Here is a 19,976-nt window from a genome sequence, read left to right as displayed (position 1 = left end):
AATCTGAATATCATCAATATAGTCATTATGTCAAAACATATGGATATAGGAAGTGTGGATGACTACTTATTAAGTGATTATATAATATAATATTCTGTTTACTTTAAATATTGGATATCTCTCTTGTATGTCTACAAAAATGAATCTAAATATCCTCTGCCTTTGAAGTTCCTTCTTTGCATAATCATGGTCATATTGACTAATTAAAAAAATATTCACATTGAAGCATTTTGAGAATGCATAACACCACAAGTAATTATGAATTTTAAAGCTTTTTGTGTAACAGAGCAAATAGTTTTGATGGTGCAAACAGCTAGAAAGAAATTTGAGAGAATAATATACATAATTGCCAAAATTTCACACTTATTTTGGCAGAATAATTTTCTAACGGAACTTACAGATTAATTGTGGATAATTTTAGACAGTTGTACAGGACTGGGAGGTTAAGGCAGAATTTGAGCATAATCTTAATTCCAAGATTGGCCTCTGTTTTTTCATATTTTCACATAATATTAGTTTCATTTTAGGTAGCACAAATATAAAGTAAATATTAATGATTTAAAGCATTTTCTCACAAAGATATAAAGATTATTACATATACTAATATCCTCATTTTACAGATAAAAAAACTGAGTCTCAAACATAAGCGATCAACAGTCACCTAGTTAGGAGATACATTTCCTAGGTTTTTTCCAAGTCCACATACACACACACACACACACACACACACACACACCATGCTGCTTCACAGGAAATTAGATATTAATTGATTACTATGTAAATGTTTGCCTTTGAAAGAGATGAATAATCAAAAGTGAATTTCTCTTCTTCATAGACTTTTTAAACTATTGTTTCCTTTTATAACTGAGAAGATGGATATCAGGATTTGAACTACCGCTTTGTGTCTGATTTCTTTCTGCCTTTGTGTTTCTGAGTTGCCATGGTAATTTACTGTTTTCTCTTTTGATAGCATTTTGACATGCCCCATGATCTTGTCGCCTCAGAAGATGGGACAGTGTATGTGGGAGATGCTCATGCAAACACTGTATGGAAGTTCACCACCACTGAAAGTAGGTTTCCTCTACTTGCATTGCATATGTTTGCTTTTCTTGGCTAAGCTGCTCAAATAAGAAAGCACAAATGTCTCTGGAGAAATCTTTTTTATTAAACTACAGCACAGTTATGCAATTCAGTTCTGTGTTTTAGCTAATTAGAAAAAGCAACTTTTTCTCTGGCACAGTTATACCTCTATTTCCTCAGCTAATTTACAGGAAAGTCTCAGCCCCTGAAGCAATGCTTAATGCACTGAAAAGCAAGTCAAATCCAACTTTGCTTTAGAGGGAAGAGATTTTCTTGGCTGAGAAATGTGCCTCGTATGCTTTTATTATTTCAACATTGTTTCCCCAGTTGCTCTTCAATTATCAGGAGCAGCTAAGTTTCCTGGAAACTCTGGTTTGCATCAGAAACAACAGAATCCCAAAGAGGAAACACCTTTACTCTTTCATTGAGAGTTCAGTTTCCTCCAAATATAAGACTGCTAAATTTGCATGTAATGTTAGAGTTCACCTGGGGCCAAAGTTTTGCTTTATCCAGCTATATTCAATTAATCCTGAGATTTCTTATCCTTTTACTGGAATTTTATTTCTCCTTTTCATATGTATGATATAACAAGTTTGTGGGTAGCAAATATGAAGTTTTTCCTAATAAGTTTTCACTAGTTCAAGTATATGAAAAACTAATTGATGACAAATACCTGACTGAAATTTCCCAAGGTCAAGAGATTCTAGCAGAGATTATATTCATCTATGTATATGTAATGTGTATGTATGTATATATACACACATATATCGATCTGTGTTTTTACATACACATACATACAAATATACCCTGGTTAGAATCAAGAATAAGGAATGGATATATCTAAAACAGAAAAAGACAATTATGATAATAGTTCATAAATCTTTAAATCTTGCTTTCATCACAGTGATACTAGGAGATAAATTGTGTAAATATTAGCTCCATTTTCCTGAGGAGAAAGACTCGGGCAACTTAAGGGTCACATAACCAGTAAGGAAGCAATTCTGAACCAAGCTCTTTTGATTCTAACTCCAGGGCTTTCTCTACAGGGTTTCTTCTGTATCTGTTTGACCCAGGAGAGGCAATTTACCATCTTTAGCTGGAATAAGTTGTGATAGGAACCTGCAAACTTGAGAAAGCAACAGAGAAGTCATGAAATCAAAAAGGAATCTATAAAATGTAATCAGATGAAAAAATGGTTTCTTTGGCCAAAAAATTGGAAAAAATTTTTAAATCTTCCCAAGTCACTTTTCCATTTTATGATAATGATCTTAGATAATGTTAAGTACAGAAAAAGGTATATCCTGTGTTTCATCATTATGGCATCATTTAGTGTTTAGCATATCTTAGAGTCACTTAGACCAGCTGAATCATTGCTGAGAAAAACTATCAAATATGGGAAGCCAGATGATTCAGTGGATAGAGCACTAGCCCTGGATTCAGGAGGATCTGAGTTCACATGCTTACTAGTTGTGTAACTCTGGGCAAATTTCTTAACTCTAATTGACTCACAAAAAAACAAACAAACAAATATGGGGAGGTGGTCTCATATGGCCAAAGGGCCAGCCTTACTAAGCTAGGAGAGGATCATCTTTAGCTCTCAAATCACTAATTACCAATTATTTGGCCACATCAACCCATGATATAGATAAAGGTAAAAAATGCTTCACAGTTCTATTTATACTGCTCCACTTCCACAATGATGGCAAAAGTAGTAGAATGGCCAAAGAGAGGATAGCTAAGTTTGGGGATCAAAAAAAAAATCTAATTTTGCCTTCTTAGGCAATTTCAAAAACTGGTAATCAAAAGTAATATGACTTTAGAAATAAGTTTAGACATTATCCTTTTGGAAATCAGTCTTATACACTGAGGAGCCCAAGGATAAACTTAATATAGATAGATATGTAGTATCTAACTAAAGTCATATTAACTTTCCTTAGTGGTTCTAAATTCAGGATTCAGAGAGAAATGATCTAATCTGTGGTTTGTACTTGAATACGTTGTGACAGGAGTAATGAATGTATTTGACAAATTAGTACTCTAAAATAAAATTATTATCAAAATTGCTCCCTTCAAATGCCTTCTTTTTCTCTATTTGTGTTTTCTGTGTTACAGAAATGGAACATCGATCAGTTAAAAAGGCTGGTATCGAGGTGCACGAAATTAAAGGTTTGTCAGATTCCTATTAGTATTGAACAACCAAGCTAATTCACAATGGGTTTCTTTGTGGTTCACAATAGTACCTAAAAAAAAAAAAAATATAGCAAGATAAAAATAGCAACTGATCTGGTAATTTGTCCATGAAGTATATTAAATTTTGAACCTTTAAACTCACACCTGTTGCTGCTGGGGTTTTTTTTTCCTGATAAACAGAGCTATAATAATGAGTTCAAATACCCTGACCTGATACAATGGAAAGTGTCAAAGGATCTATATTGAGTATGCCAGATCCATTTAGAGAGCAAAAGGTCAGTCACTCCCTGTTTGAAAGTCCATGAACTTTTTCTGACAAGCAGAAAGAGCCATTTAAAAAATATAAACAGCAGTTTGCTAATGGGCTCTAGCAGTATACATTAGTATTTAATGCATTATTGTTGCAGCCTAATTGCCAAAAGAAATTAATGCAACTCCATGAGCACTTCTCTTACTGTCAGTAGTTATAGAGCCACAGGGAAGCAGTAAGCTCATTTTGAATCAGAATTAAATGATTTACTATTTTTCCAAGGATCTGCCTATGTTTACATCTATGCTAAACTCTGATTTTAAACTCTGAGATATGATTAGAACAGTTAAGAATTCTCATTAATCTCATTTCAGCAGCACACCAACTGAGTTAATAGTTGCTTTAAAGTGATTCTATTGGAATTTTAAATTTGCACTTTAGATTTACTTGTTTTCCTTTCTTGTGAACAGAATTGAAAAGAAATAAGAACAAAGAAGGAATTTAGGGACATAAAGTAGGCAGATATGACAATTTAGTTAAGTCAAAGTTGAAAGGGATAAGAATAAAATAAATAACAAGTAACTTTAAAATTTTAGTTTATATTCACACAAGGCAAGCATATAATTTTCTGTATTTGAGAGACGGCTCTTTTCTTCATATTTCTGATGAGGGCACATGTAACATTGTTAATATATTTGTGAAACAAGGGACATGAAGTTGGTTGCTATCTATTGAAGAGGATTATACATCAACTAGAGTTACAGGCTACTCTGAAGAGTCAAAACCACTTCAGTTAAAATTGTGACATGAAAGGTCATAGAAAAGCCCAAGTCCCAGGTAAACTACAGAAAAATCTGAAAAGGGTCCCAGAAAGATGATAAAGAAATCTGAAAAATAAACTCATCTCTCCAGTCAAGAATCCCACAAAAAGATATCTACCTGCAGAGGTAGAGGCATCTGACTGAAAAGATACTATGAATGCAAATAAACACAGATGCTTCGATGTCGGAATGGTGGAGGAAGGAGTGGGGCAGTGAAGCAGGGGAAAGGAAGAGATAAAAGAGATGGAAGGCTGTCAAACTAGATAAATCATCATGAATTCCAATAACTCGACCAAAACCAGCAGAGGTAAGTAGAAGAGGGAAGCTATCCTGACTTCTCACAAAAGGATCTAAAATTAACTAAAGCTTTTCATATATGTCAAGCCAGCTCCTATAATCAGTCCCTTGAATCCAGATCCAGGGCCTGGCATGTAATAAGGCAGGAGACAGAACTATTCCCCATGGATCATCAAATAGAGAGATAGAGGAAAGCCATGAAATCTCCTACCAATACAATACATCAAAACTATTATCAGGAGACTTGTCCAAGAGTCCAAAGACTAAAGTCATATCCAATATCCTTCTGAGAACTGTTATACAACTGCAGAGATTGGAATTAATTCCCAATTGAGGATTATACAAAAAGAAGGAAACAGCAGCCAACTGAAGCCGGAGCCTACAAGTGACCACTAGGAAGCTGAGACAGAAGGTAGAAACTGAGTCAAAAATGATCAGTGGCAACCAGATTACAAAGAGTTTAGAACTTAACAAAGCCTACTCAATCCATCTAAGAGTGAACTGGTATGAGCAAAAATCCCAAACCAAGAAGAAAGGTTGAAGATATGAGTAAAGAGAAGAAAGTAGTAAAAATACAGTTAGAAAATCTATGCACAACAACTGCAAGCAGAGCTTCAGAGAACAAAACTAGTTGGGCCACAGGAATCGCTAAACTGACTGGAAGAAATAAAGCAATAGTTTAAAAAGATCAATGAGTTTAGAAAGGGGGAAAAGGAGAAGAAATAACCTAGAACAAAAAAGAGAAATCTTAACCATATAGTAGAATCCATGAAAATTAAAATGGACTAAACAGAATTCATTAACTTCAAGACAAAAAGAAATATTTGAACAAGATCAGACAAAATAGAAAAAATAAAGCATTTACTATTTTTAAAGATTAATCTGGAAAATAGTTCAAGGAGAGATAGTTTAAGACCCTTTACATCCTAAAAACCATGACCAAAATAAGTTTATAATTGTATGTTTTCAAGGAATTATAAATAGAAATCTACTAGGTTTCTTTGCTTAGATTAGGACTAGAGAGCAAAATAAAAAATAAAAGAATGCGTAGATCACTTCCTGGGGAGAAATCCAAATTGAAAACTCCCAGGAATGTCATAGCCAAAATCTTGCAAGCAACTATTTAAAAAAAAAAAAAAAGACACACACACAAATACATATACATATATTTAAACTATTAGAAAGGGGTGAATAGTGCTGAAGTGCTTATATTTTAATAGAAAGAAGAGAGATGAAGAGTCTTTTAAAAATCTTATATTTTAGGAGTCAGGTAACTAAATGAGGAAAAAGAAAAGAAATGAAGAAGAAAGAAAAGGAACTTACTATTTTGTATAAGTGGAATATATGAAACCAAAAATATAGAAATCTGGGCAAAGCATTGGTGAAGGGGCAGATGGAGAGAAGAGATGGCCATATCATACCTCAGTCTATCTGACCTGGATTAAATATATACAGATACACATATATATGAACAATACTATCCTTGAGAGTAATAAAAGGGAGGAAAGGAATTTGAGATAAAGAGTAGAAAAGAATAGTCATGAGGGAATAGTAAAAAGCAAAACAAAATTTAGTCTCAGAAGGATGATCACAAAAATATGCATAAAAAGGGAAAAAAAAAAACTTTTAGAGTATCTGTTTGATTGGGAAGAGACCACTTGACTTGCACATTTTTTTTAATCCTTTCTCTTCATTAACCTCCTTCTTTGTAAATAGGGAACTAAAAGGGAAAAATGAAAAAGTTTAACAGGATTTGATGTAGGGAAATACACAATTAATATTTACATAAGTGAGCATAACAAGAGATGCTTCTGTGCCTCTGCAGGTTTCTGAACAAATTTTTATATTATTCTTGACTGGAGAGATAGGCCCATGTTTCAGATTCTTTTTCATCATTAATCTTCCTGGGATCCTTTTCAGAAATTTGCTACAGTTCACATAGCAAAGTGATGGGATGAATCACCCATAAGACAGAAAAAGGAAGTAAAATGTAATTGAAGACAGAGTCCAACAATATGTTGTTCACAGGAAGCACATTTGAACCCTAGAATTTCCCAGAGTGACTGAAGCAGAATTTATTATGCTTCACATAAATTAAAAAAAAAAATCAGGGTTATCATTGATCATGATTGTCAAAGACCATAGTAAAAAAGTAATTTTATTTGTTTAAAATAAATCTCATTTGATTAAAAATAAGCAGAAAAACTATTATGCCCAAAGACAATATTTCTGCATAGATATGATATATATACATATATATACACATATACATGTGTGTATATATACACACACACATACACACACACAGTTTTTTCAACTGTACATGGTACCTTCCAAAAATTGACTACGTCACATTGCATAAAATGTAACAAATGAAAAAAAATAGAAATATTAAGCATCTTCTTTATAGACAAGAACACAGTTATTGTGCAGAGGACAGTATAGAGTTGAAATGGCTTAGCTATATTGAGTTGAAGTTGAAGAGAGAAAAGTGAAGTAAAAGGGAATAATGATCTAAGAAAGCATGGAGAGGTTAGGGTGTTAGAAGTTTTAATAAGGACAAAATGTAACAAATGAAAAAAATAGAAATATTAAGCATCTTCTTTATAGACAAGAACACAGTTATAAGTATGATCAAGAAAGGGACATTGAAGAAGTGGTTCAAACTAAGTACTAAATAGTAATTAAGAAGTTTAATCCTTAAATTTTGATGGATTAAACAACGTATTGTAGAAACAATAGATAATGCCAACCATAAGACATCACACCAAAACTTCTGGGATATAACCAAAATAATCCTGAGAGATATTCAGCACATTGAATGTAAAAGAACAGATCAATGAATTATGCATGCTTATAAAAAGTTAGAAGAGTTAATTCATCAGAAATTCCAATGAAACACAAAAATGGAAATGTTGACAATCAAGGAAGACATCAAGCAGACTGGGAGTATTGTAGGTCTCAGGTTTGGCAAGAGAAAAGTAACAATAGGAAAAAAGGGGTAAGAGGTTCAAGCAGAGGACAGTATAGAGCTGAAATGGCTTAGCTATACTGAGTTGAAGTTGAAGAGAGAAAAGTTAAGTAAAAAGGAATAATGATCTAAGAAAGCAGTGAGGGGTTGGGGTGTTAGAAGTGTTAAGGACAAAAAAAACAGGTTTGGGAGGGATTAAACTTAAGGAAAGGTAGAATTATCAGAAGTTATGGTTAAATAGAAAACTGTCAGTTTTAATTAGAGAAAATGGAATATTTACGTATCATAATGGGACTATCCCTATGTGTGGCTAAAATGGAGTAAAGGATTAGATTATAGTATTTAAAGAGATTGAAAAATTGAGAGGATAGAGGATTTAAGGATTATGTATGTAGATTTTTAAAGTCCCCTAGTTTGAGGGCAGTATTTGTGAAGTAGAAGAAGATAGTGAGCCATATACCAAACTCCTTGCAGGGGAGAGTGAGTATACTACAGCGATTAAATTCAAATTTAGAGGAACTTTAAAAAAATGTTTAAACATTTTTACTTAAAGTTTTCAGTTCTACATTTTGTCCTTCCCTCCCTCCTCATCCCCTTCCCTGAGATAGTAAACAATCAGATATAGGTTGTACATGGATAATTATATAAAACATTTAGGTGGAACTTTTTGACTGATTGTATTTCAAAAGAGGAAAGGTTTGGGAATGGAAGAGATAAAGTGAGAAGCCTGAAAATGACTATGGGGAACAAGGATAATGTGGAAATTAAAGAAGATATCTATCCAATAGTAGAGGGAAAACCTGTGATCCATCAGCAGGGAACCAGGTCCTTGTGAGAACTAATAGTAGGAATATGAGAAAAAAATAACCAAATAAAAAGAAAAGTTTGTTCACTATAAAATGGGAATTCTAGAGGTCACAGTAGAAGGGGTCAGCAGGACTGGAAAAAGACATGGTTGGAGTAGAGTTGAGGGGAATGAGTATAACAGAACAAGAGGAAAAGACTGACAAACTTTCTCTTAAATGGCCCATGACTAATAATAATAAAATGTATAGAAACAGAAACAAACAAACAAACAAAAAAACCATAAGGGCAATAATAGGTAGTAAATGAGTAGATAAACTATCTCACTATGACTAAGCAGAAATTGGAAAGGGATTAAGTCTGTTCTTTCACTTGCATTGTTTGGTGAAAGGGAATTGGGCAATGAAAGACTATAGGAAATGGAAGGATATCCATTGCCACTATTTTTATTTAATGTCGTTTCATAAATATTAACTATGTCAAAGACCTGAAAAAATGAAATAAGAATAAGGAAAAAATGAAATTATCTCTCTTTGCAGATCTTTCTTAAAGAACTCGAGAGATTCAATTTAAAATTAATATAATTAGTAAATTCAGTTAACATAAATATGTAAAATAAGTCCATAAAAATAATATCTTTTTATATATTATTAATGAAAACTAGCAGAAATAGAGATGGTATTCAATACCACAAAAAGATAGCATTCTATTAGAGAATCGACTTAAAAAAAGTTTTAATTTCCATATAAGTCTAACTTTACTGTCCTAGGAAATTTAGACTAGTGTGTAAATGTATAGTACCTAATAAGAATATTTAATACATATAATATTATTTTTCCATTTTAAGTAGTATAAGTTGTTTGAAGATATAGGGTATGCATATATACATATATATTCCAAGCATTCTTTATGTTTCATGGAGTATTAAGTGCTAGTACATTCCAAAAACTTTCAGCAATGTATATGAAATATTATTTAAGGTGCCATTTTTTAAAATATATTTTAGTTTCCCCCAATTGTATATTAAAAGAACTTGATATAAAAACGTTTTAAGTTCCAAATTCTATCTTTTCTTCCCTTCCTTTGTCCCCTCACTGAGGTAGTTAAGATGTTACTCTTGTCTTGATTACCAAGACTTCAAGTGATACCTGGCACTTTGAGTACATTTTTATGACAAGAATAACAAGGCAGATTAGCCTTGTTGTGAATGACATGCAAGGACAGGTAGTTTGGAAGTGTTAAGACAAGTGTGTTACATGTGATGGGAGAAGAGAGCTGGACTCTTTTTCTAAGTATCCATTTTTCTATTTTCATGACTTTCAAGAGTATATCATTATATGTCTCACCTTCATTTTTATTAAGTCTATATATTTACAGATGTCTCTGCAGACACTGTTGAAAAAAATCCAAACATTCATTTTAAAAGTCACTTTTATTCAATAAAATAGTCTCCCTTATTCCTATAACGTTGTCATATTAGATCATTGGATCAAATGGACTTCTTTGTTTTCAGGAAACCTTTTCTCCTATTTTTTATTCCTTCTTTATCAGAAGAGCTCCAAATAATCCATAAAACTTTTTCCATTCACAATTTCTATGACACTTTATGTTATATCATACTAGGAGAACTCAGAGGCAGCATACAAAATTTTTTTGCCCTCAAATTCCATAATACTTTATCTCCATATTATATCCCTATTTAGAGATGCCATAAATTGTTCCCTTTAGGTTTTGAACCCTAGGAAGGTAGCAGTGAAGGTAAAGGGTTCATCTAATGCAAAGGTATGAATCATCCCATTTCTACTGCTCGCTGAAATCAAACAGTTATTTCTTCAATACCTTGAAAATAATTTAGAAAATTCTGCCCCAGAGAAATGAAAGAAACAAGTCTCCAAAAACCCATAAGACTCTGTCTGTACATACCAAATTTAGACAAATTTTTCTTCCTGACTTTCAAGCCCAAATACTACCCAGTAGAGGCAAAGATTTTTTAAAAGTGCATCTTAAAGAAAGATAATATGTAGCACTCATCCTGTCTTTGTGCAAGATTCAAAAACTTATAGTATTTTGTTAAATATAGCTTTCATACTCAGCAAATAAAAATTAATTATTAACAATTTTGACAATGACATTGGTCCACCTTAGAGATTTATATGTGAGTTTATATATTCCTTGCTTATATATCACTTGAATGATATTTATTGTATACACATAAGCTCCTGCATAAGATTATTATAAGCTAATGTCTTATTTATTTTGGAATTTTACTCAGCCCCTAACACAATATCTTGTACAAGGTGCTTTTAAACACTGAATGAATGAATGCAAATAAGTAAAATGAGACAGATGCCTAGACCTCATTTTATTTCCATTCTTAGAGAATCTCATATTTCTCTACCCTGTTATAAACAATGTATTGTTATCATCTTCAAATCATTTACTAAGCCCCTTTCTATATAGGCATCATGACAGGTGCTACAGAAAGTAAGTTTAAAAGACACAACCAGATGCTTAGTACTTAGTACTTTATAATCTAAATTCAATCCTATTTATGTAGGCAGATATAGATTCACTAAGTGAATCTAAGAATTATATGTAAATTAAAGAATTGCATTCAGTTCATATAAGAAAGATCCATGCATCTGATGATGAAGGAATTCTACAGGAAAACTGGAGAAAATGAATTTGAAGGTTAAAAAAAAACTTTCAGTAATTATTACTGAGTACATAATTATTTTTATTATCTTGTTACTTTGAAAGAAATTCAAAGTCATAAAATTTACAAATTTTTTTCTAATGAGCCATAATTGATTGGGGTGGGGGTGGGGATTGAAATATGTGGATTAGGTCAATATTGTGAACTCTTCTTCCTTTGAAGAAACAGAAACAGTTGTTGAAACCAAAGTGGAAAACAAACCCAAATCACCTGAGCTGCTGAAGATGCAAGAGAAACAGAAATTGATCAAAGAGACAGGCTCTGGAGTTTCCTTTGTTCTTATTACCACCCTTCTCGTTATTCCAATTGTTGTCCTGCTGGCTATTGCTGTCTTTATTTGGTGGAAGAAAACAAGAGCCTATGGAGGCAAGTAAAATTGAACAACTTTATTTTGGAAGCATAGTTTTGAAAAAAGTGTGTTTGGTGTGATTTGCTGACTTTTTTCCCCCTAGTCATCCCTTTTAGGTATTTTTTTCTTTCATTAACATTAATGAATATTCACTAAATATTACATATAACTTCTCCATCATTATAAAAACTGCTTCTGGAACCTACAAAATTGAAGCCTTTAAATCAAATGTTTAAGTTTTTACTTCATCTTTAGGTACAGAGATTACAGCTATGTAATTTTCTTTAAATTAGAGACTTTTCTTAGATCATTTTGGTAACTAGTTTCCTTTAATACTTCATCTCCTTTGTAATAATACATATTTTTTGCAGTACATCTAAAAATTCAGGGATCCATAATCTTCGCCAGAGGACTCCATGACTGAGACAAGGACTACAATTAAGTAGAAACAGAACAGAACATAAAATTGGGTCAGGTTTACCAGCTGAAGCCCCTGGAGAATGCACAAACGACCTGTTGCTAGATTTCTAAAGAAAGGTTCCATCTTGCAGTTCAGAAAGTGAACTTTTCTGCTTAGTCATTCTGGCTCCTCTCATTGCTGTCTTTAGTAACTTCATATTTGTGGTGCTTGCTATTTTTAACAGTTTTCTACAGATATATTTTGTATATTAAATTAATCTTTCCTAGAAATGGATTAAAGTTCTTCACAAGTGGACTTGGCTCTTTTCAACAATGAGATGATTCAAGCCAATTTCAATCGATTTGTGATGGAGGAAGCCATACATAGAGAGGACTATGGGGCTGAATGTGGATCACAACATAGTATTTTCATCTTTTATCATTTGCTTGCTTTTTTTCCCTTTCTCATTTTTCCTTTTGATCTGATTTTTCTTATGCAGCATGATAAATGCAGAAATATATTTAAAAGAATTACACATGTTTAACCTATATTAGATTTCTTGCTATATAGAAAAGGAGGAAGGAGGAGAGAGTGGGAGAAAACTTTAGAACACAAGGTTTTGGAAGGGTGAATGCTGAAAACTATCTTTGCATGTATTTTGGAAATAAAAAGCTATTATTTAAAAAACGTTCTTTACAAGAAAAGATATGAAAAGAAATTATGAAGATATGACTATAAAAATATGATCTACTCTAGGGTCCCATTTCACTTCTGTAGACATTCTTAGCTTCAGATTCCATATAGGAGGGCCCTAAATGAAGGGTTTGTTAACTTTAGATAATATGAGGATATATTCCAAATGTTCTTTAGGAAAAAAAGTGATTATTATGCATAAGTAGAAATTTTTCTCAAACAAGAGGAATTTTGACCTTAAGATTAAAACAGAACTCTAGAATCAAGGTCTTTGTAATTCAGGCTACACAATTCTCACAAACAACCACTTTTACCATACAGTCTCATATGTTACTATTGGTTTTTTAACTTAAAATAATATTGTCTTTTTAAACTTTTTTAACCGATCATCACTCATGAGATCCCAGATTATGTCCTCAAAGTTGTACTTATGAAGCTAAAGATGGTAGTTTAGGTTTATTCTGAAATTTGATATCTCTTTCCAGGTGATTCTGAACACAAACTTGAGTCAAGTTCAGGAAGAATACTAGGAAGACTGAGAGGTATGTCTGTGACCTTTTAGAATCCATTTACTTCAAATGTATTCAGGCAAAGTCAACAAAAAACCCATGTTTTTGAAAGAGCAAGCATATATTCCATATTCTCTCTTTGAAAATTAAACTTCCCAAGGAACTGGGGTCATATTTCCCCAGTGAAAATCCAATAAACCAAAGAAGGAGTGTAGAAATATGGTACCAACTATTTTCCTTTTCTGTACGTTGCTGTTCTAAATTATTTAGTGCTCTTCATCTGCCTTTCATCTGATCACTATTTGTCTTCTGTAAATTTTCTGTCATTCCTGTGGCACATCTGTAATTGTCATAATGGATGTGGCTTTTTTTATAGTCACTGGAATGAACAATTGCTTTATTAACAGAATTCTGCACAGTCTTGGAAACAGCAGGGGTCTACAGATTGTACATCTGAAATAGCCCATTGCTGACATATAGCCTGCAGAGCTTTGTTTTTACTTTATGAGATCAAATTACATTCTCAGTATAACTTTTGCAAACCTTAAAATGCTAAATAAAAGTTAGTTATTGTTATGTTAAATTATAAAGAAAATAACAGCGCTCTTTTTCTGTCAAATGGATTCTTTACTTCTAGAGTCCCTTTTTTCTCTTACATATTCCTTCACCTTCCCATCTTATAATGTCAGTTGCCATTAATGTGAATAGGATTGGGAAAAGTGAAGTATACCAAAAACAGGTAGGGATAAAAAATTTTGTAAAAATTCCTAGAAATTTAATTACATTTTTTTGTCAATATTTTCTTTATTCAGGCAAAGGAAGTGGGGGTCTAAACCTTGGAAACTTTTTTGCAAATCGCAAAGGTTATAGTCGAAAAGGGTTTGACCGCCTCAGCACTGAGGGGAGTGACCAAGAAAAAGACGATGAAGGCAGTGAATCAGAAGAAGAATACTCAGCACCTCCACCCCTACCAGCTCCTGTCTCTTCCTTAAACTAAGCCTTGGATTTCTTTGTTGTACCATTTTACCAAGAACACCAGATTGCTTTCTCTTTCGCACGTTGAAAATTTTGTGTACTTAATTGTAAACTGCACTATTCTGTGTGGAACTATATACTTTTGGTTTCTTCTTTTGAGTTTAGTTTGCTTCTGTTTAAAGTGGAGGAGTATCCTGAAAGATCATTAGTGCCATTATCCTTGTGTAAGCATCTACAAAAGAGAAAGAAGGAAGTCCTCTTTTTCCACCACAGTACTATTTTAACAGATGTAATGTTTGCTCAGTTACAGTTTGGAACTTTTCTCTATGTGTAAATTGATCCCATTATCTGCTTTCACACAGTATTTTCCCAATAGCTCTTCCATTGCCAATTTCTTTCTTTGGTGCCTTTCCTGTCCAGTGTTCCCAACGTATGGCAGTACAGAAAAACTACATGCTATAAGATGATAAAGCTGCTAAATCGCCTTCTATTTTTTTAAAATCACTAACATTATATTGCAATGAGGGAAAGAAGAAATAATCTCTATTTAAAAAAAAGTTTGGTTTTGTTTTTAATTTTCTTCAGTTGGTGTGTTTCCGGGATGTCTTATTTTTAGATGGTTATACTGTTAGAACGCTATTTTCAGAATCTGAATGTAATTTGTGTAATAAAGTGTTCTCAGAGCATTAGCTGTCAGAGTGTACTTTGCAATTTTTGGATATTTTTAGGTTTTGTATACAACTTTTGTAATGACTACACAAATTACAAGTATGGTGAAATTTTATCAATGACTTCTGCAAGCAAAAAAAAGTGCTATTTTGTGTAAAAATTAGAAACTATTTTGTTATGTAGCAAGTAATATAAGAAAAACCAGATCAAGAATTTGCATACATGTATAAGAATTAAGCTCTCTTTAAATATTTAAAAAGGAATTTTGGCTGTATATCAATCTGCAGGGTATATATACTTTAATAAAACATGATCATAGCTAAGAGGAAACCTGTGTCTCCAATTGCATATGCAAATGAAAATAGTGTAGATAAAGTTTTCCCCTACAACTAATTTTGTTTCATCAAACATGTTGAAACATCAAAATTTCCATATATTTATATAGCCAAGTCTTAATTACCAAAAATTTGTCAGTCTTTTATTTGTCTTCTGAAGACCTATTTCACAATAAGAGTGAATAGAATCACTTCCACTAGACACCATATTCATGTTTCACTAAGTATAATTTGCTTAGCATCCAGGTAACATCTCCCTAGAAATAGTAACAGATTATAATCAGCTAGGTGGGACAGTGGATAAAGTGTTGGCCTGGAGTCAGGAAGGCCTGAGTTCAAATACAGCCTCAAATACTTATTAACTGTGTTAACCTAGACAAGTCATTTGACCTCTCTTTGCCTTAATTCACTGGAGAAGGAAATGGCAAACATTGTAGTATCTTTGCCAAGAAAACCTCACAATGGGGTCATAAAGAGTCAGGTATGACTGAAAACAGCTAAACAACAAAGAAGCAAATCATTTGCTTCACAGTAATATTGTAATAATCAATTTGATAGATGAACAAGCACATTCATTAACTAACTACTATTACCAAACAAGGTGCTAGTCACTGGGAATACAAATACAAAGGGAATCATCTCTATTCCCAAGAAGCTCCATCTAACAAGGACAATAAGAACATATCAATATTTAAAGAATAAATAAAAAACAAAGGAATTAAAAGAATTTGAGAGAACAGACACTAGCAGTTGAACAGATCAGAAAAGATTTCCTGCAGAAGGATATAGGAGATGGAGGTGAGGAGGAAATATATTATATGTATGAAGACTTGCTGTGGGAGACAAGGAAAGAAAAAATTTGAAGCAACTACTGAGATTAGTGAGATAAAAAAAATCAAATAAGAAAACCTAGAACGATTGCCTTGTCACAATGAGGGGCAAATTGAGATTAGATAATGTATTGTTCCATGATCTCCTCCATGAATAATATGATTGACATAATCCAGAGTTGTGGTTTGGGGAACAATAGATTCGAGAGTAGAGAATATCATACAGCTGAAATTATTTACCAACAGAGTCTACATTGGGAAGGAAGGGAGGTTGAAGGTACGGAGTATAAGGGTGAAGATCTAGGAAAGCAGTAAATGGAGTGGAGAAGTTGGAGGTAACAGTGAAGATGAACAAGGATAGGGAATGATAAACATAAAGAAAGTTGAAATTACAAAAGATTATGATTAGATGAAAAAATTTTGGATTTCATGAAGTCCCCTCAATATTATTGATATTGATAATAAGTGTCTTATTTGTATACTTATTTTGTATATCTATATACCCAGGGTCATGTAAAAATTTCTCAAGTAAAAAAGGGTAACGAGTCAAAAAGGTTTAAGAAGCCTTGTTCTAAGACCTACATTGCAACCATCACAAACAATAATGTTTAAACTATCTACCTGCCCTACTTCTCTGCTGAAAGTGTTTCATACACTGTAATTTGTCATATAAATCTGAGCTAATTCTATATTTTGTTCTTTCATTCTTCAGGATTAGATTATCTAGTTTCCACCTGATCTTAAACTATGCTTCAAAAACTTTTTTGTTAAATGTAATTTTATTGCATTATAGTCATTTAATATTTCTGCTTTTCTGCATTTCTTTGTGAGGTTTTTCTGCCTTAATAAGTTGTCAGTTTTTGCAAAGATGCCAGGTACAGCTGAGAAATAGATATCCTCCTTTCTTCTTATTCAATATTCTTTAGCAGTTTATATCTAACTTTTCTAAAATTCTATTTATATGCTTAATTTATTTCTTGTTTATTTTATGGTTAGATTTATCTATATCTGAGAGGGCAAATTGAAGTCCCCTATTAATCAAGTTTTATGGTCTATTTCCTCCTATAACTCATGTAACTTTCCCAAGAATTTGGATTCTTTAACATCTGATGCATATATATCAGTATTGATACTACTTTATTATCTATGGTACTTTTTAGCAAGATTTAGTTTTCTTGTTGTCTCTTTTAATTATGTCTATTTTTTGCTTTTGCTTTGTTTGTTTGCCTTTTTTAACTTCAACTGAAGATAATAGATTCTATTCCAAACCCCTTATTTTAACTCTGTGTCTTTCTGTTTCAAGTATGTTTCTTGTAAACAGTATGTTGTTGGGTTCTGGTTTCTAATACATTTTACTATTTTCTGTTTTATCAATGAGTTCATCATATTTAAAATTTACAGTTATAATTTCTAACTGTTTCCCCTCCATCCTATTCTTTTATTTATCTTTCTTTAAACCTTTCCTCAAGTCTATTTTGCCGCTGACATTGACTTTCTTAATTATTTTAGCTAATTCTAAATTTGAAGTACATTTTTCTTCCTCAGTTCTACCTTGACATCTTTTTTTTCCACTTTAAGAATGACTAAATTATGGGGGAAAGTCTAAAAAAGATATTTAAGGCACATGGAAACGAAAAGTGTACCTTACATATTTTTGTTTTAATGGCTGCAAAGCCCTGCAAAGCCCCAAGCTGTTCAAACCCTTCTTTTATAATATTTCTCTTTTGCTAGTTTTTTTTTAATGGTTTTCACATATTTTATGTTTAGTTCCACTCAATCTTTTAAAATGACTCCTGAACTGTTACTAATGCTTTGTAAAACTTGGGAAGAGAAAATGGGACCTGAGTATCCATTCACACACATTCATATGAGTGTTGAAATGGTTCAGTTTACAAAGTTAGTTAATTCAAACAGGCATTATTGGTTTACTGAGAAAAACAAAAACATGGCTTTGTAATAATATGTCTTGGTATAAGCTAAATACCTCATTTCTGAGAGATAAAAGCATAAGATTATTATTCACTGAAATTTTCCAGGAGAAAAGAATCAATGTATGAAGCCGAGTATTGGCAATGTACAATAGTAGATTTAAATCACAAAAAAATTTCTTCCTAGTTCTAAAAATTCTTCTTTGATGCGTGAAATAAATAAGTACATTAATCCTCCAATATGTCTATATTTCCAAATTCAACTCCAACTATATTTATGGATCTTTAGAAGACAGCAAAAGAATACAAACTATTTATTTAGCCTTCTATTTTCAACCATCTTCTTAACCTTGAGTAAAAACATATATCTTAAAATATTTTTCATGTCTGAACACTGTTATAAGATAATTTGTGAAGTCCTGATTATGAAATTGTAGGACTTTTTCCTATGAATTATTACTGAGAGATCAATTTTCCTAAAGTAAACTGGCTATAATAAGAAAGAATCATTGAATTTAATCCTTCCAAGGGACCTTTAGAGATCATTAAATTCTGCATCTTAATTTTACATATAAGAAAAATGAAGCCTAGAGAATTTAAGTCTTTGGCCAAAGTCACATTTAGTAAGTGACAGATATGGAAAATTCGCCATGCATCCCGTGTCTCCAAATGTATTGTTCTTCCTATTGTGCTGCATTTTCTCAATATGAGAAGAATTCAAAATCAATGCTTTCTCTAAAGGAGTAAAAGACAACCTAAATTTTTCCAGGAAACGAGGTCATTTTTTTTTTTCAAACACTCATTTCCTTTGAAAATGGAAATTTGATCCAGAACTAAGCATTAATTCAAGTGCATAATAATATTAAAAAATTTATAAATATATTTATGGTGTATTTGAAAGTTTTCAAAGTACTTTCCTCACAACCATCCCATATATAGTACAAATATTATCATTGCCACTGACAGAATAGGAAATGAGTTCAGAAAGGACTAGTATGGGCATGATTACAAAGATACCAGCTGTCAAAGCACAAACTAAAATTCAAGTTAGTCAGCAAGCACTTATTAAGCACCTACTTAATGCCAGATACTGGAGTAATTTCTTGGGATAGGAAGTTTTTTAAAACGTCTGCTCTCAGAGGGTTCACAGTCTAATGGTAGACAATATGTAAACTATATAAAAACAAGATATAAACAGAATAATTCAGAGATAATTAACAAAGAAGAAGCACTAGAATTAAGACTAAGAAAGGCTTCTTACAGAAGGTGGGATTTGAATTGGGAGGGTTTTTTTCTCCCATTTAATCGTATTTTATTTTTTCAAGTTACATGTAAGGATAGTTCTCAACGTTCACTTTTGTAAGATTTTGAGTTCCATTTTTTTCCCCTCTGTCCTATCTTCCCTTCTTTCTCCCCAAGACTGCAAAAAATCTGATGCAAGTTATATATATGTATATATATAAAACTTTTATTTTTTATTATAGCTTTTTATTTACAAGATATATGCATGGGTAATTTTTCAGCACTGACAATTGCAAAACTTTTTGTCCCAATTTTTCCCCTCCTTTCCCCCACCCCCCCCAGATGGCAGATAGACCAATATGTGTTAAATATGTATATAACTATTTTAAACATAATGTCCACAGTAATAATGTTGTAAAAGATTTTTTTTTAAAAAAATCAGGAAAACTATAACCATAATCGACCATGTGAATAACAAAATAATAGAAATCATATGATAATCTCAATAGATGCGGGAAAAAATTCTTGACAAAATACAGCACTCTGTTAAAAACACTAAAGAGCATAAGGATAAATGGCTCTTTCTTTAAAATAATAAGTAGTATATCTAAAACTAACAGCAGGCATTATTTGTAATGAAGAGAAGCTAGACGCATTACCAGTAAGATCAGGGATGAAACAAGAATGCCGATTATCACCACTACTATTCAACATTGTATTAGAAATGTTGGCTTTAGCAATAAAAAAAGAAAAAAAAATTAAAGGAATTAGAATATGCAATGAGGAAATAAGACTACCACTCTTTACAGATGATATGATGATATACTTAGAGAATCCTGGAAAAATCATCCAAAAACATACTGGAAACAATTCACAGCTTTAGTAAAGTTGCAGGTTATAAAATTAACCCACACAAA

The 19,976-nt window shown here is 32.2% G+C and overlaps 1 protein-coding gene across 6 annotated transcripts in view; it reads left to right on the top strand.

Moving 5' to 3' along the window:
• The window catches only part of PAM (peptidylglycine alpha-amidating monooxygenase), a 362,537-nt gene extending 347,793 nt beyond the window's left edge, over window positions 1-14,744 (top strand). For 3 of the 6 annotated variants that reach the window (XM_031968914.1, XM_031968887.1, XM_031968895.1), the window contains 5 exons: window positions 971-1,070; window positions 3,193-3,246; window positions 11,292-11,495; window positions 13,057-13,113; window positions 13,893-14,744. In XM_031968914.1, coding sequence (XP_031824774.1) covers window positions 971-1,070; window positions 3,193-3,246; window positions 11,292-11,495; window positions 13,057-13,113; window positions 13,893-14,077 — 600 coding nt within the window. In that variant the 3' untranslated portion in view covers window positions 14,078-14,744. The remainder of the gene's footprint in view (window positions 1-970; window positions 1,071-3,192; window positions 3,247-11,291; window positions 11,496-13,056; window positions 13,114-13,892) is intronic. The other 3 variants (XM_031968924.1, XM_031968908.1, XM_031968902.1) reach the window with 2 other exon arrangements.
• The last annotated feature ends 5,232 nt before the right edge of the window (window positions 14,745-19,976 follow it).

This window comes from Sarcophilus harrisii, chromosome 1, assembly GCF_902635505.1.
Source record: "Sarcophilus harrisii chromosome 1, mSarHar1.11, whole genome shotgun sequence".
Classification (NCBI taxonomy): Eukaryota; Metazoa; Chordata; class Mammalia; order Dasyuromorphia; family Dasyuridae; genus Sarcophilus; species Sarcophilus harrisii.
This window is presented reverse-complemented; position numbering and strand designations above follow the sequence as displayed.